The sequence below is a fragment of the Dunckerocampus dactyliophorus genome, chromosome 9, assembly GCF_027744805.1.
Source record: "Dunckerocampus dactyliophorus isolate RoL2022-P2 chromosome 9, RoL_Ddac_1.1, whole genome shotgun sequence".
NCBI lineage: Eukaryota > Metazoa > Chordata > Actinopteri > Syngnathiformes > Syngnathidae > Dunckerocampus > Dunckerocampus dactyliophorus.
Window position 1 is genome coordinate 22,371,221 of NC_072827.1, and position 15,907 is coordinate 22,387,127.

Consider the following 15,907-nt stretch of genomic DNA (forward strand, 5'->3'; position numbering starts at 1 on the left):
CAATAAATACAATTCTAAATACATATAAATGACCAATGAAAGGGGCAATCTAATATTTAATTGAATTAAATTTTTGTCTTAATTGAAGAATTCACTGTTTCCAAAGTCACGATGTGACAGCAAGATCAACAACCACCACTGATGACCTATTTCTTCAATAGTGCTCCGCACCATCTTTATCACGGTGCTGGCACTTGCAACTTTCTTTGGCACTATTTTGGTTTATTGCGGTGAGAACTGAATGCAAGAAATAAATAAATAAAATAAGAAAAACAGGAAGGTGATGTAGGTTGGTCTTGATGCCACACCGTGTCTTTGTTTTCAGTGACGGTATAAGAAATAAATGTTCATTTATCCCGTTCATTCATCATTTCTGTGTATTTATATGCAATTTGAATAATGTTATGCATGTAAAACGATATAATTGTGAATTGTAATTGTTAACATTATTGGCCTCCTGGAACGGATTAATTGGATTTGCATTATTTCTAATGAGAAAAACGTATTCAGTTAGCGTCTGTTTCGGTTAGAGTCAGACCTTCTGGAACTAATTAATGATGCTAACCTTAATTGAGTTCTACATTTAAGTTCTTGCTTTTGCTTCCTTCATAGAACTGCACAGAGAAGACCTGCCTTAGGACGATGGTTTGTAAAAGGTGGGTGGGTATGTCGTGAAAAACTTCCCGATTTCTTATTTGTCTTAAATGTTAGTCTCTTAGTCAACTATTAGTTAAATTGGTGTGATGATCTGAAACATTTAAGTGACAAACTTGCAAAACAAAAAAAAAAAGAAATCAGGAAGGGGACAAACACTTGTTCACACCACTGTAGGGCCCTTTCCTCGTCCTTCTATTTTTGAAAGCTCTGAATTGAGGTGAATGTTTCTGCCTTGTTTTTAGGCCGTGTATTCTCGTCATGGACTCCCTCAAGCTGTCTCTTCACGAGCGCATCTTCAAAGTGTTAAGAGAGTGGGTAGCACCCTTATTAGCTGTGTTTGTCTATTCCTGTAGCAGCTGACTGTGTTTGCCCACCCCCGTTTAGGTATTTGCAGTCAGAATGGGAGGTCCGTCGAGGGTCGTCGCGGGACTTTGGGCCGGACCAGATGAAAAGCTCACACTGTCAAGTTCCTCTGCAGGACAACAGCAGCGACTGTGGCCTCTACTTGCTGCAGTATGTGGAGAGTTTTCTCAAGGTAGGCTATGCAATTATGTCATTTTTTGTCATGGGTCACCAAAAAGGTCATAATATCGCAGGGAAAAGTTTGTGGTTTTGCAGGAATTAAGTTATACATTTACGAAAATAGATTTACAATTTTGCAAGAATAAAGTTGTAATATTACAAAACAAAATATATATTTGAGAATTAGGTTAAAATATTACAAAAAGAAAACCAGTGGAAAAAAGTTGTAATTTCCCACGGATAGTCAAAACATTCCAAGACTAAAGTTGTCATTTTGTTAGAATAAAGTTGTGATACTACAAGAAAAGTGGTCATTTGTGAGAATAAACATCCATCCATCCATCTTCTATGCCGCTTATCCTCACTAGGGTCACAGGTATGCTGGAGCCTATCCTACTTGACTTGGGGCGAGAGGCGGGGTCCAACCTGGACTGGTGGCCAGCCAATGGCAGGGCACATATAGACAAACAACCATTCACACTCACATTCATACCTATGGACAATTTAGCTAATTGCTCCAATGAAGCTAACATGCATGTTTTTGGAATGTGGGAGGAAACCCACACACGCACGGGGAGAACATGCAAACTCCACACAGAAATGCCCAACTGACATTTGAACCTCTCCTGACTGTGTGGCCAACATGCTAACCACTCGGCCACCGTGCGGCCTGAGAACAAACACGTCATGCAAAAATAAAGTCATTTTGCATGAATTAAGTCATATTACAAGAGACAAGTTACTTTTACCAGAATAAAATGGTCACTTAGCGACTAATAAAGTCAAAAGTTAAAAGGGACCATCTGTGGAACATGGCTTGTTGCAGAAAAAACATTTTTAAGAAACAGCAAAATTGGAAAACTAAAGCAGAAAGAAGCAGAAAGTATTTTGCACATTTGGATCTTAATGAGGTTTTAAGTAGAGCTACAATATGGAAAAGCAAGAAGGGGGAGTGAGACAACAAAACATTTGTGATGATGCTTGAGGAACAAATGTCAGTTTGCAAGAATCAACACGTAATTTCACAAATGTAGTTGAAATATTACAAGAAAAAAGTTTAAATATTAAGAGATGAAACTCGTGCTAAATCAAATTTGTGTATTAAATTGTGTGTTTCTTGTGCCTGTAGGACCCCGTGGTGCACTTTGACCTGCCATTACACCTGCAGCGCTGGTTTCCGCGTCATCACGTGCGCGGTAAACGAGACGAAATCCGCAATCTGGTGCTGCGACTCTACCGACAGCAGAGCCTGAGCAAAAAGTAAGAGCAGGAGTCGTAGCACAAGGGAATCCTCGCTCATACTGAGCGACGCATTTCAGCATGAACTCCACCAAACTGAACTATGGACTCATCTCCTTGAACTGTGGACTCGTCTTCATGAACAGTGGAGCCTCTCGGTCCTCAAGCTTTTTATAGGATGTTTTACTGTTATTTTTTATAGATATTTAATTTCTACATGCGATCACCACGTCAAACTAAAGTGTGTTCAAGGTGTAACATGTTCCAAATGTAGTTTGTGTAACATAAAGCTGTTTTATCTCGAAATCATTTTATTTCAGTCATTTTCCATTCATTCGGCCAACTTGTATTAGTATTTGGGTCTTAGGGTCACAGGTGTCTTCAAGTTGTGAGAATAACGTTTGTTAAAAAGTCGTGAGTTATGAGAATAAAAGGGAAATATTAGGAGGAAATTTGCAATATACGCAAATAAAATCATAATATTACGAGAAAAAAGTCGTCATGTTGCAAGATTCAAATATAATATTAGCTTTACTTAACAACTAGCAGGGTTCCTACGCAAGAATGAAAAAGAATTCCTGGCTGCACCCCTTCTATTGGTTACACGATCTGAAAGAAGGAACCATAGGATCACCTTAATTTAGACAACATATTTTACCTACGAGACCAGTTGGCAGAACCCCGGTGTCTTTGACCGCTGAGGAAGGCTGGTTATCGAGTCCAATTAATTCAATGATTTTTCGGGTGATTTGCTTAGCCTTCTGACTGTCACGCACAACCACAACGTGAACTCCCGTTTGACTTGCTGCCCTGTGACCATACTCCCATCGAGTGTTTCTTCTTCAAATGCCATATTAAATTGAAGCTTTTAAACACGCAACCCCAGCAACATATTTTTTGTGGCATGTGTTGCAGGATGGCATATACTGTATGTTCAACACAGCAGGCGTGTTTGCCAGCGTATGTCTGCAGTGTGGAAGGCGAGGGTGAGGGGGACACTACACTGCACACAGGGATGGCTACAGGATGCAATAGTGCGAGCCACAGGTGATTGTTTTTCGTGATCGGCAGAGAAAGGCATTTCTCAGTAGCAGTGGCCGATCGATCGGAGTGTCCCTAATATTGTGACATAATTGCATACATATCCAGAATAATGAAAACAAGCAATTCCATAATTGATTTACATAATACTAGAGCTGCAACTAACGATTATTTTCATAGTCAATCGGAAACTTGCTGTAGTAGTTGCTTACGCCCTAGATGGACCTAATCAGTATGATCCAACAGGTCCGCAACATATCAGAAAAGAGGCAAAAATGTTGATCAGTTTTCCAAAGTCCAAGCTGATGTGTGTGAATATCTTGGTTTACCTAAAACACAACGTCCCTCGCCACATCGGGGTTCTAATTTCACGGCTTCACTCTATCGTGTTTTCTCAAACATAAATCAATTAATTATGCTGTTCTGTGGTTGAATACGGCCTATTGTTACTGAAAAAATATGCATATTGTACATATTTTTTGCCCAAATTAAGCTAAATTAAAAATGGCTAAATGAACCAAAATACAAATATACCTAAACGATTAAGAACACTTGTTCAATTTATGAATGTAGTATTTTAAATTAATCTAAATTATCTCACAACAGGCACAATAATAGTAACATACTATAACATACTATAAACATGAGAAAACCAATTCTGAACCCCCGATGGAATCATAATAATAATAATAATAATAATATATTGAATTTATAAGAACCTTTCTAAAACCCCAAGGGCACCACACATGATCCAGATAAAACAACAAAGGATAAAAGCATGAACGAGTCAAAGTGAGTATTTAGTCTTGAACAGATGAGTTTTGAGTCTGGATATGAAGATGGGGAGTGAGTCAATATTTCTGATGTCAGTTGGCACTGACTTCCAGAGTTGGGGAGCAGAGCGGCCGAGAGCTCTGCTCCCCATGGTGCTGAGGCAGGCAGAGGGCACAGTGAGGTGAATGGAGGAGGAGGAGGATCTGAGGGACGGAGCTGGAGTGGCAATGTGGAGGTCAGTCAGGTACGGAGGGCTGAGGTTGTGTATGACCTTGAAGGTATGTAGGAGGAGTTTGTAGTCTATTCTCTGCTTGACCGGGAGCCAGTAAGTTACTGTAGGATGGGGATATTCTCAATTGTGACTTCAAGCTTCTTTTTTTTCTCTCTGGTGTGGCCCAAATAGTCATCACCTCTTGTTGGTTTTGCCATTTTTAACACCTAAATATAGCTACTGTCATTTTGCAAGTTTAGTGTAATAAACCTGTTTTATTAGTTGTTTATTCTTTAGTAGTAGTTCATTGCTAGTTGTCACATCACAGTGTTGGCCATTTCGATCTGTTCAGAGGTTTACACATGCAACAGTTGGTTTTTCAGTTTTGCCTTCTTGCTGAAGTGCTAACCATCCCTCCACCAAGCAGTGAACCTTCTGGAACACTTTGGCATGGAAGGCCATCAATAGAAGGTAAGTAGGGTGAGTCCAACAAAGCAGTGCACAACCTTCCCTGGACTGAGTTTTTGTCCACGTTCCCTCCATCACTAAGCACCTTCTCTTCTCCCTTGCTGCTCCAGTAACTTCTTGGCGAGCTCCTCTAAAAGGCTTTAAGGCTAAACGGGATTAGTGCGTTCAAAAATCCACCTAGGAGCCATCTGCCCACTTAGCTTGAGCCAGGAAGGTGTCTTCTCAGCAACATGCCACAGGAGAGACTCCGTCTTTGCAGGGAAAAGAACAAGCAGTTGTTCCGTTTCAGGGTTCTTCGTCGTTCTCCTGCACCTGGAAGGCTGTGAACTATGCAAACTTGGGAGGTGCCATTGCAACATCTGAGAGGAAGTTTGAGGATCTAAACAAGGATTTAAAATGTTGTCGTGGAGATGTCTTTTGTACTCTGTCTTCTTTAGCTTTGTAGTCCTGTTTTTGGACCTAAGGACAGGTATGTACATCTTTACCCCAAAAACATCTTAGGATTTTCATCCAAGTCTGAAGTTTTTTCTGCAATCCTACCAGATGCAACACCAGAAGGATCCTCAATGGGTCCGCTAGATCTGCCTTACAGCGGGGAACCGGCACCGTTCCAGCGGGTGGTCCGCATATCCGACGTCAAGGTGTCCCGAGGAAGCCGCGTGGCGCTGTCCCGACGCAAACGCAGCATCCTTTTCCCGAGTGGAGTCAAGCTGTGTGCACAGGAGACCGCCAAGCAGGCCGTCGCCAACCATCTCAGCTTCTTCCATCTTAGAGGTCAGTTGTTTGTCATCATTACAGTACTCTATCGATCAGATAAAACGGTGGCCCGAGGGCCAAATCTGGTCTTTAAATGACATGAGACCGGCCTTCAAGTTGAGGTCAAACTTATCTTTGACTAGTGCTTTTGCAGTCGATTTCCAAAAACAGAGGATTTATCAGTGCTGTTTTTTGTCGTATGTCCTTAAAAAGCTTGGGCGCTCCTGTCATGGAGAGGATTTTTGCAGCAGGTGTTTAAAAACAGCATGAACTAACTAGCAACCAACCATTGACTTTTATGCTTCAGTGTGCCAGGAGACCGTGTGGGAGGCTTTCAAAATCTTCTGGGACCGCCTCCCTGACCAAGAGGAGTATCAGAGCTGGATGAACCAATGCCAGGAGGGGGAGGTCACAGCACAAGACATTGGCACCTACTTCAGCCAATCAGAGGAGCACCAGGCTGTGGTCAAAAAGGTTTATGATGACATGATTCTGCTAAACTATCTAAAGAACGAACTATCCGCCCACTACAAAGTTTTGTGGAAATCTGTTCAGAACTCCACATCACTGTTCAGAATGATATAGCAAAAGCACGCATGGCTTCACGTTAACGTCACTGGTCTGTGCCACCCAAAAAACTGTAGTTATTTCATTTTTGCATCATTCTGCAAACTAACTAAACACCCACCATAAAGTTGAGTGGAAATCTGTTCCGAAGTTTTTGCGTATTTGTAACTAACTAATCAAATAGCGCACGTCCCTATCCCGAACACATGACTTGACATTAGCTATCTCATTGGTCTATGCAACAAAATAGCTATGTTGGTTATTTCGGTTGTGACATTTTTGCGTGATTCTGCTAATGGAACTAATGAAGGAGGCGAACGATCCATCCACAGCAAAGTTTAGTGGAAATCTGTTCTGAAGTTGTTGCATGATTTTACTGTCGAGCTAACCACCCCGCTGCAATGTTTATTCTCAGGTTTTTGCATGATTCTGCTAAACACTCACAAAGGTTTGGGGAAATGGAAATCGTGTGCTGATACTTCCGGTCGAGTTTTGGGGACCGGGCTCCTGGCTGGAGCTTGTGGGTTGCGTGCCTCGTGGTCACTCTCTGGGAGGGGAGGACACTGATGTAATAATACGTTTTTTTCCCACATATTCTCGCGATGGACCAGAAAAGACCCAAAGATCGACCAGTAGCTCACGATCGATGGGTTGGTGACCCTTTACTAATTAGTTTGGTGAAAATCTGTGATTAAGTTTTTAACCACAACAACATTTATGGAAAACCATTCCGAAGTTTTTGTCAAATTCTGGTAAGAACCCATGACTACATTTCATGGGAATCTATTATGAAGTTTACTGACCATCCATCCATCCATCCATCCATCCATCCATCCATCCATCCGTCCATCCGTCCATCCGTTTTCTATGCCGCTTATCATCATGAGGGTCGTGGGGGTATGCTGGAGCCTATCCCAGCTGACTTTCGGCGAGAGGCGGGGCACACCCTGGACTGGTCGCCAGCCAATCGCAGGGTTTACTGACTAATAAAACACAAAAAAGTTACAGCACCTATAAAAACGGAGTTCTCACCAAAATGCCCAGCAGGCTGATCCAGGTGGACAAACAGCAGTCGGATAAGCTCTTTAGACGGTCCAGCAGCCATCCTTCCATCCAGCACCTCCATTGTGTGTCCCCTTGGAAGTCCCCTTGAACTAAATAGATCCTCTTGCTGCTTCATGTTGGCACAGAACATAAAAACAAACTCAGCGGGTGGCTAATGCCTGTGCTAACCTTTCTTTCTACCTGCTTCTATTTGCAGAAAATGTCACTGCCAGGCTTGAAAAGGTAGATGATCGTCTCTTTCAGACTCAAACCTTGGTCCAAGCATTCAGTCAAAGCATTCAATGTCTTTTTTTTTTTTTTGGTACCCTTCCAATGACGTGTAGTGAGCCCGCCAGGCCAGGACAGCATGCATGCAGGTAAGGTCACATGACTTCTACTTTTTGACATACTGCCATATTTCCTCAAATGGTGGCCTTCGCTCTTCATGTAGTAGATGTCATTAATAGCAGGCATCCCATTGAGACATCTGATGGCACTCATTATCAAATTAACATGTTCATACATACATACATACATACACACACACATATATTTATATATACATACATATATGTATGTATATATATGTGTGTGTGTATATATTTGTGTATATATACACATGTATGTATGTATGTATATATATATATATACACACATATATGTATGTATATATATGTGTGTGTGTATATATTTGTGTATATATACACATGTATGTATGTATGTATGTATGTATGTATATATACATATATATGTATATATATATATACACATATATGTATGTATGTATATATACATATATATGTATATATATATATATACACATATATGTATGTATATATATGTGTGTGTGTATATATTTGTGTATATATACACATGTATGTATGTATGTATATATACATATATATGTATATATATATATATATATATATATACACATGTATGTATGTATGTATATATACATATATATGTATATATATATATATATATATATATACACATATATGTATGTATGTATCTATACGCTGCGGGATGCAAAGTGTTGTGATCGGCGTTGAAAGGCATTTATCGGCATCACACGATTTTTTTTTTTTTTTTACAGAAATCGTCCGATACTGATCGGTGGCCGACCTATCGGAGCATTCCTAATAGTCATATTTACTATGATCTCAAACTGCTCTCTATCCACTCCTGTGCATTTTATTTTATTACTTTTTCCCGTTCTAGTCCTTTTAACTTGAACATATTTTACTTTCCCTTTGCGGTGTTGTTGTCTTATGACTCCCAAATGTATTTCCACCCGCCCTTTCCCAAAATAATGCAGTAGTGCTCACCTTTTCCATTTCTGTTGTATTCCCAGCACTGCAGCTCCGGATACGACCAACGCTTCCACGGCTCCTTCCAAAGGTGACTTTCCTGCTGACTTAAACATGTCCAACATTATACATGATGTATTTAACATTCATATGTACGTTTTATTGCACCCAAACTTAGAAGACAAAGTGGGGGAGGCAGCTGTTGTTGTTCCACAGGTGGAGGTGACTATTTATTTTATACTTCACTTTAAACTGTATACATTTGTTTGAATAATAATAATAATAATTCTAGCTTTTCGAAATAATAATGACATTGTTTCTTTTTTTTTTTTTTTTACCTTGCCGCCACAGCTGGACAACGACATTCCCGTGGAGCCTCTGGCGCCAGCCGTGTTGGAGCAGGTGGTAGAGCTGAGCATCCTCCTGACAGGCGTCATGTACGACCACGACCTGGATGACCCCGACTCGCTACACTACCAGGCGCTCAGCAGGCAGCTGGCACAGAAGGTTCCATCACTTTGCTCTTTTTTGTTGCTGTTAGTATTCCGTTATGAACACTGCCAGCGCACACAAGCCTGCCAGGAAAGAGGCTCGTGCTAACACCTAGCAATGGCAATGACACATTCCCACTCCTTAGCCAGTCAAACACACGTCAGCAGTTCAGCGTTGAGATTTAGCTTGTTGTGGGCTACGGTAGCAACAGTAACTCGTGTTAGTATTATGATTATTATTATTGTCCCGGTTGTGAAATAATTAAAATCTGCAATAAAAGCCGGTTGTTCAAGTCTGGCGCTTCGGTGGTGGTCTCACCGAATGATTACTGACACCTAGTGACCAATGTAGAGTACTACATTCACAAGTTGGTGGTCTTCATGGCTTATACTGTATTTGTATTTTAGTTCATTTAGCCACTCTTATGTGTGAAAATGCTTACTTTAAGTATGTGTACATTTGCTTAAATATGCATTTTGACTCTTGCTTTGGCTCTCAGGCGTCTTAAATGGCTCCCTTTTATGGTAATAATGGTACTGAATGAGTCATGGAGTGTGTGTCTGCAGATTGAGGATGCCCTGGCGGGACTTCCTGGGTTTAAGAGCGTGTCTGTGATGGACTTCAGGTCAGTTTCTCTCGCGTGCTTTAACCTAATCCCATATAGTGGATGTTTACCACCGATCACCGTACAGAGCAGCTAACTTATTGTTTCCTTTGTTCTTACGAAGGCCTCACAAGGATGGACCAGGGTGAGTCATCCTACTTTCACCTTCAACGTCTCTGGGAAAAACACATAGTCCCTGTTCTGTTTCAGCCTGTGAGAGTGGGCACGTGTCGTAGGCGTCTCACTAGCTGCCTGTGTTAATGGTTTTAGCAGGGGTCAGTCACCTGTTAAGGTGGATCAGGAGGTGGGGGGTCTCGGGACGAGGACGATTACTGGGGCTTTAGGAGGAGCTCACTGGGAGGAAGAGCAAAGAGGATAAGTTTAAAAAAAAAAAAAAAAAGACATGCGGGTTAACTCAAAATAGCAATGTCATTTTTTCCACAGTCAATAATCCGTTCCAGGGTGAAACTGTGGCCGTTGTGAACATTTTTTGTCGTAACAATCCTGACTGTCGTAGATAACTTTTATGACAACTGCAGGGTTTCCGCCACATGTAATGGATCGTGGCACAACGCCACGGTACAATAAAAGCCGCCACACCTTGGAATTTTATTTTATTAACGTAAAAACATGTTAAGTAATACACTGTATGAATGGACATACAGTATATGCTGCATCGGGGGTGCCCATTACGGCGATTGCAAAGGTAGCGTTGGTCGTGTGTCACCTCCATCATAACCGTCACTTTGTATGTGTCATATGACATCAGTCAGCTGACATTAAGCCCCCTCCTGATTCGCTCTTGTGCTTCAGAAATGTGTTTTCTCCAAGTTCGTCCGTCAAACGACTATTTCACGATGAATTGGAAAATGTGTCCATTGCTGAAAGCTTTTAAATATGTCGTCATGACGTCGGCTGCATTGTCTTGTGCATAACCCTTTTCATTTCTCGTGTACAGTATTTGTAATGTTTGCTAGCAAATGCTAACTGGACGTAATACATGAAGTGTGCGTATAATCGACGCTACGTAGCTATTTTCACTGACATACTACACAGTTTACGTACACAACTAGGTAGAGGGAGACCTTTGGAACATGCTCATATTAAAAGTAGCCCACAGGCTGAAACAGTTTGAGCTCCTCTGTGTTATACTGATACACTTATAGCCTATTTTTACATATTGACCACAATTACTTTGAAATAAAATATCAAATACCAATATCAAATATCATAAAAACGTTTCACTAAGCTTTATTTTGAAAAATGTGCACTGGATTCACCTGTCTGCCCTGTTGGCACTTGACAGATAAGAAGAAAAGGCAGACAGAAATGTATTTAAAGTTAATTAACAAAGTTGTTCAAGTGTGTGAAAACGACCCTAATGTTCACATTACTAACGACAGTAAATTTAAATATAAAAAATAAAAATTTGCTGACACAGCGGTGGCAGTCCGCCTCCCATGCAGCCCACCACCACAGCTTCAAAAAATCCTGGGCGAAACCCTGAAGTGATGTTGCGTGTGTAACGGATGCCAGCCAGTGTGGCTGCGCAAGCGTACGTTGGTAAAACCTCACTCCTTCGGCTTTAAGAGCTGCGCTGAACGCTGGGTGGACAGTCCAGGCTTTTGGCCCAACGGTTAGCGGTCTCGTCTCGCATTCCGAAGGTCCTGTGTTCGAGCCCCAGTGCGGGCAGTGTGGAGCAGGACGGTTACATGTGTACAAGCAGTGGGCGCTCAGCTTTAGAAGCTGGTATTAGCATTGAAATACTCCAGCTAACGACTCACTAGCCAGTTAACCTACTTTAAGTTAGCAGTGGTACTGGAATAATCAATTTCACTGCTAACAACATGCTATCCAGTCAAGCTGCAGCTGGTGCTAACAGCTAACATTAACGTCTGTCTCACAGCTAACAACTCACTAGCCAGTTAACCTACTCTAAGTTAGCAGTGGCACTGGAATAATCAATTTCACTGCTAACAACGTCCTATCCAGTCAAGCTGCAGCTGCAGCTGGTGCTAACAGCTAACATTAACATCTGTCTTACAGCTAACAACATCCAGTGAATCTGTTAGCAGTGACACCAAAATACTCTCTCACAGCTACTGATTCACTAGCTAGTCAACCTGCTGTTAGTGTTAACATAAATTAGCAATCGCACCAAAATACTCCATATCACAAAAAACGAGGTACTAACCAGTCAATTTGGCAGCTAATGCTAGCAGCTATCATTAGAAGCGTCTCCATCTCACACAATGACGACACATTAGCCAGTCGGCCTGTCAAATTTGAGCAGCGACACTGAAACATCAAAATACTCCATCCCATGTATAACAAGGCGCTAACCAGTCAACCTGCCTTATACATAAAAACATATTTCATGTCACAACCAACCTGCGGTTAGCGTTCGCAGCTTACGTTAGCATTGGCACCAAAATAGTCCGCCACACTGCTAACAGCGTGCACTGGCACTGAAATGACACTCTTGCCTGCCACACTCTGTCTCCCTGCTAGTGTTGCTAATGTTAACACAAGTGCTTTCTTTGAATCATAACAGAACACACACACGAGCGCACTGAGACAAATGTTTACACTTGGCCGTGGTGATGTGGTAAATCTCACAGGTCATGTAACACCCCAGAGAGGAGAAAAGCGTGAGTGAGAAGTAGGTTGCGGTGCTTCCTGTAGTGAGAGTATTTCATTGATGGTTCCAAGGCATCAAACATCAGTCACGTATTTCTAATGAATGCACTTGTAATGTAAGAACTGCCTACAGGGGGCAGCAGTGTATCAGTCTGTAAAGGTCCTGGAAAGACATAGAATCAAGACCCACCATGGATCCAAAAGTGTAGTATGCTGGGACCTTAGCCTTGCATGTCCACCTATGTATGCACTTTTGTCCCTCCAGGCTGGACGGCATCGTAGTGGACTACGCAGTCACCCTGGTGGTGGACGGTGCGGGCGTGAGCGGTGATCAGTTGGACTACCTGACCCTCCAGTCCAACCAGGTGGAGAACTCGTACCGCGAGGTCAAAGAGCACCCGACCTTGGTCTACGCCATCAGCGAGCTGAAGACCTTTGTCACCGAGGACCTCCTGAAGGACGCCTTGGAGAGCGGTGAGAGGCACCTGCATATGTGTTCCGTGTTTCCCACAGCCGTGGAACGTATTTCATGCTCTTAAACCTTAAAAATTAAGTTCTTGACTCGCAGGTGCTTGTTTAATTTTACATCAACAGATGCGCGTGTGCGCGCTGATTTTAAATATAACGTACACGTCGTCGTACATGTAATATATCACTAAATTGATGACAGATACGCTACAGAGTACGACCGAGTCAGCTGTGGTATGTGTGTCATGGACGGTGGTACTGATCGTACTGTAACGACCCCGCAAGGAGACAAAAACAGCCGCCGCTCCGCTTTGTTTCCATGCGGGAACACGACACACAGTGAGCACATTCATCCATCGGTCACAACTCACACTCTGAACGCCAACCTGAGCTAACACGGGCGATGTGCGGACGCTGGGTAGGGCGCAGGGCTGGTTAGCGTATGAAGTGTGAAGAAGCTGAGTTACGGTGCATCTACTGTATGGAGTTAACGACAAGCTACCAATCCCATTATAATGTGTTGGTGAGAAAGAGTGAACACGCCAAATCCTTCTGTATGGGAAAGGCTGGTATTGCTGTTGGTGACATCACCGTGTGGACGCAGTGTTGGTCTCCAATGCAAACCTTCACTTGTCATCTCAGAGACTCGGCAGACGCCACCGTGACATGATGACACTTGAGAAAACATCTCTAATGTGCTCATCTGTTTCCTATTTGTCTGCTCTCGCCGTCAAAGACGACAGGAGCACATTTTTATGAAAAAAAGGGGGGCATATTTAATGAACAGTGGTTGCTTTGGGGGCTGTGTAACCTAACTGCGGTTTTAGTCGCTGTCATTAACCACACGATGTGAAATTAGAGATTCTGATTCTTTTTTTTTTTTGGTCTTCCATTTGACAGCAAGGTAGCACATGTACTCGCTAAGTGTTAGCCTCGTCTCCTCTGCACCTGGCCTTGTCTTCAACTTTGACGGATGCGATAACACCGGAGAGATTTATCCGTGACCTCCACTCAGGGGGAGAGGATCCGCACGTTTAGTCGAACGCCATGTGACGCCCGCAAGAGTTATAGGCTTGGATGTGCCGGATTAATGGCTCTCATATGGCTCGACGGACGCCGCATGTGGTAACTCAGAAGAGCGCAGGGTTTGGGCGGCCTTGGCCCGCAGGGGCTGATGTGCTCTGCAGATTTTGTGGGTATTTACTCGGGGAGAGAAGAAGGTAACGCTGTCAGGGTGGAAGGCTTTCCAGCGCTGTGACGCTAAACACGTGGTGTCGGTTCTGATTCAAGACTGCCACATACGTGTTTTTATGTGTCTGCTTGTATTAATGACGGTTCTCTGCTGGTTCCACAGTGTCTGAGACCGCGGAGACCGTCCATGCTGCAGGAGGAACCTCGGTGAGTGGTCACAAGCACTTTGCCTGTCCTCAGATCCACATCAGGTCTCGTCTAAACCCAGCAGGGTGTCCTAATTTGTGGCGCCCCCTATGGGCTGTGGTCAAAATGCTTTGGAAGACACGCTAGCATGCATGTACAGATATGCTCAACGTTTTATCATGATCGACATTAGACAAATGGCCAATGATTGATGGACGATGAGTTACTGGAGGTGCCCCTCCAAAAACGTTTTGCTTGAGGGCGGCCCTGTTTTTCAACCAATTTTACACACGTGTGTGAGTCCCCTCAAGGTGTCTACCACATTGTGGTGAATCGTCCAAACGCCCTAAAGTTACAGTGGGTGTTTTGTAGGGAACACTGAGTGGAGAGATTTAAAGTCAAGTCGAACTATGGCTTCAAACTTTCACCTTTTGTGTGCGGTGGTTCAGCAGTGGAAGAGCTAGCTTACACTAGAGATGTCCACACTTTGTACACCGAGGGCGACGTACTGAAAAATGAAAGTATGCGGATAATTTGATATTGTTCATTTTCTAAAAAGTCTTTAAAAAGTTACATACTGTATATACAGTATGTTTAAAGACAAAGCTTTGTATTATTAATACTGTAGCTATTAGTGTCACCATTTCAGCTTGTTCTTTGCATTACGCCTTTTCGCTGTATTTTTTCTTTTTTTTAAATTTAATTTTATTTGTATAATGTGCCAGCCAATGAAAAAATGAGCCGGGGCCATTTGGGCTGCAGTTTGGACACCCCTGGCTTCTACAAACAAACAGATACAGCCATGGGTGATTACCTGCCACCGTGATTGATGCGTCTGTGGACGGATCAGATATACCCATGTCATTGGGAGCCAAGCGCTGTCGAAATGCATCGGTTGATGACTTATAAACACACGTGTCTACCCATGCAACACAGCCACAGTAAATTGCCCGAAATGCTATGCCTTTTTCCCTTGTTGCTGGTCAGTGTCAGTCAAAGCACAGATGTCTTCAGAGGTAGAATCCAATGGCAGCGTGAAAGGGTTTCCGCCATGCTAGGACACAGCAAGCATTTTTACTACAGTATATCTCGTCAAGGGATAGTTATAGAAAGTAAACTTTGATATACTTTAGAGTAGTCAGTGTATATCTTGCCTGGCAGTATACTATTCACGGAAAATGAGTCATTATTTGTCTAAATCGCTGGCAACACAAGGCAGTAGCCAGATTATTGTCTTATCTAGAGTCCAGTATGGTGACGGTAGTGCCTTGATATGGGGCTGCATGAGTGCTGCTAGCAACTAGGGAGCTGCAGTTCGTTTATTGAATTCCAACATGGACTGTGATATTGTGGGCCGCATGACAGTTTTCCAACATGATATGAGCAAGCTGAAGGTGATGGAGTGGCCACGGACGTCTCCAGGCCTGATCCAAGTTTCATTTCTATAGTCTTGTCCCTTGAAAAGATAAAACAGATGCTGAAATGTAAGGCGTTGACTCACGTTTGAGAGATACTCTAATGTGTTCTCTCGTTTCTGCACTGGTGTGTAGTGGTTTACCTGCGTTTTGGGCACATGTAGGTTATTTCTGGTGCTGGAGCACAGCATTATGCCTCACTAGATGTAAATAGACAAATGCAAAGCCAGGCTTGAAGAACCGGTTCTAGAGGGTCAATCGGGGGGGTGACACTTAACAGTATGTCTGTGACGTTTGCGCTAACCTGTTGGACCAGCGC

The 15,907-nt window shown here is 42.8% G+C and overlaps 2 protein-coding genes and 1 long non-coding RNA gene across 6 annotated transcripts in view; 2 read left to right on the forward strand and 1 right to left on the reverse strand.

The window, feature by feature from the left end:
* senp7 (SUMO specific peptidase 7) overlaps positions 1 to 2,737 on the forward strand; it is a 20,436-nt gene extending 17,699 nt beyond the window's left edge. The window contains exons 20-23 of one of the 3 annotated variants that reach the window (XM_054786074.1): positions 613 to 656; positions 900 to 968; positions 1,042 to 1,192; positions 2,309 to 2,737. In XM_054786074.1, the coding sequence (XP_054642049.1) occupies positions 613 to 656; positions 900 to 968; positions 1,042 to 1,192; positions 2,309 to 2,443 (399 nt within the window). In that variant the 3' untranslated portion in view covers positions 2,444 to 2,737. The remainder of the gene's footprint in view (positions 1 to 612; positions 657 to 899; positions 969 to 1,041; positions 1,193 to 2,308) is intronic. The other 2 variants (XM_054786075.1, XM_054786076.1) reach the window with 2 other exon arrangements.
* LOC129187196 (uncharacterized) lies at positions 1,161 to 10,924 on the reverse strand. The gene is made up of 4 exons (XR_008572368.1): positions 8,931 to 10,924; positions 8,611 to 8,699; positions 7,268 to 7,409; positions 1,161 to 6,128 (listed from the first exon to the last, which is right to left on the reverse strand). It is a non-coding gene; the product is annotated as an uncharacterized LOC129187196 (long non-coding RNA).
* The window catches only part of impg2a (interphotoreceptor matrix proteoglycan 2a), a 29,019-nt gene continuing 17,897 nt past the window's right edge, over positions 4,786 to 15,907 (forward strand). The window contains exons 1-13 of one of the 2 annotated variants that reach the window (XM_054786072.1): positions 4,786 to 4,915; positions 5,023 to 5,381; positions 5,456 to 5,686; positions 5,976 to 6,142; positions 7,497 to 7,522; positions 7,624 to 7,656; positions 8,637 to 8,683; positions 8,771 to 8,814; positions 8,944 to 9,099; positions 9,651 to 9,709; positions 9,813 to 9,833; positions 12,594 to 12,802; positions 14,151 to 14,194. In XM_054786072.1, coding sequence (XP_054642047.1) covers positions 5,309 to 5,381; positions 5,456 to 5,686; positions 5,976 to 6,142; positions 7,497 to 7,522; positions 7,624 to 7,656; positions 8,637 to 8,683; positions 8,771 to 8,814; positions 8,944 to 9,099; positions 9,651 to 9,709; positions 9,813 to 9,833; positions 12,594 to 12,802; positions 14,151 to 14,194 — 1,110 coding nt within the window. In that variant the 5' untranslated portion in view covers positions 4,786 to 4,915; positions 5,023 to 5,308. Of the gene's footprint in view, positions 4,916 to 5,022; positions 5,382 to 5,455; positions 5,687 to 5,975; positions 6,143 to 7,496; positions 7,523 to 7,623; positions 7,657 to 8,636; positions 8,684 to 8,770; positions 8,815 to 8,943; positions 9,100 to 9,650; positions 9,710 to 9,812; positions 9,834 to 12,593; positions 12,803 to 14,150; positions 14,195 to 15,907 lie in introns of those variants that run through there. The other variant, XM_054786073.1, reaches the window with a different exon arrangement.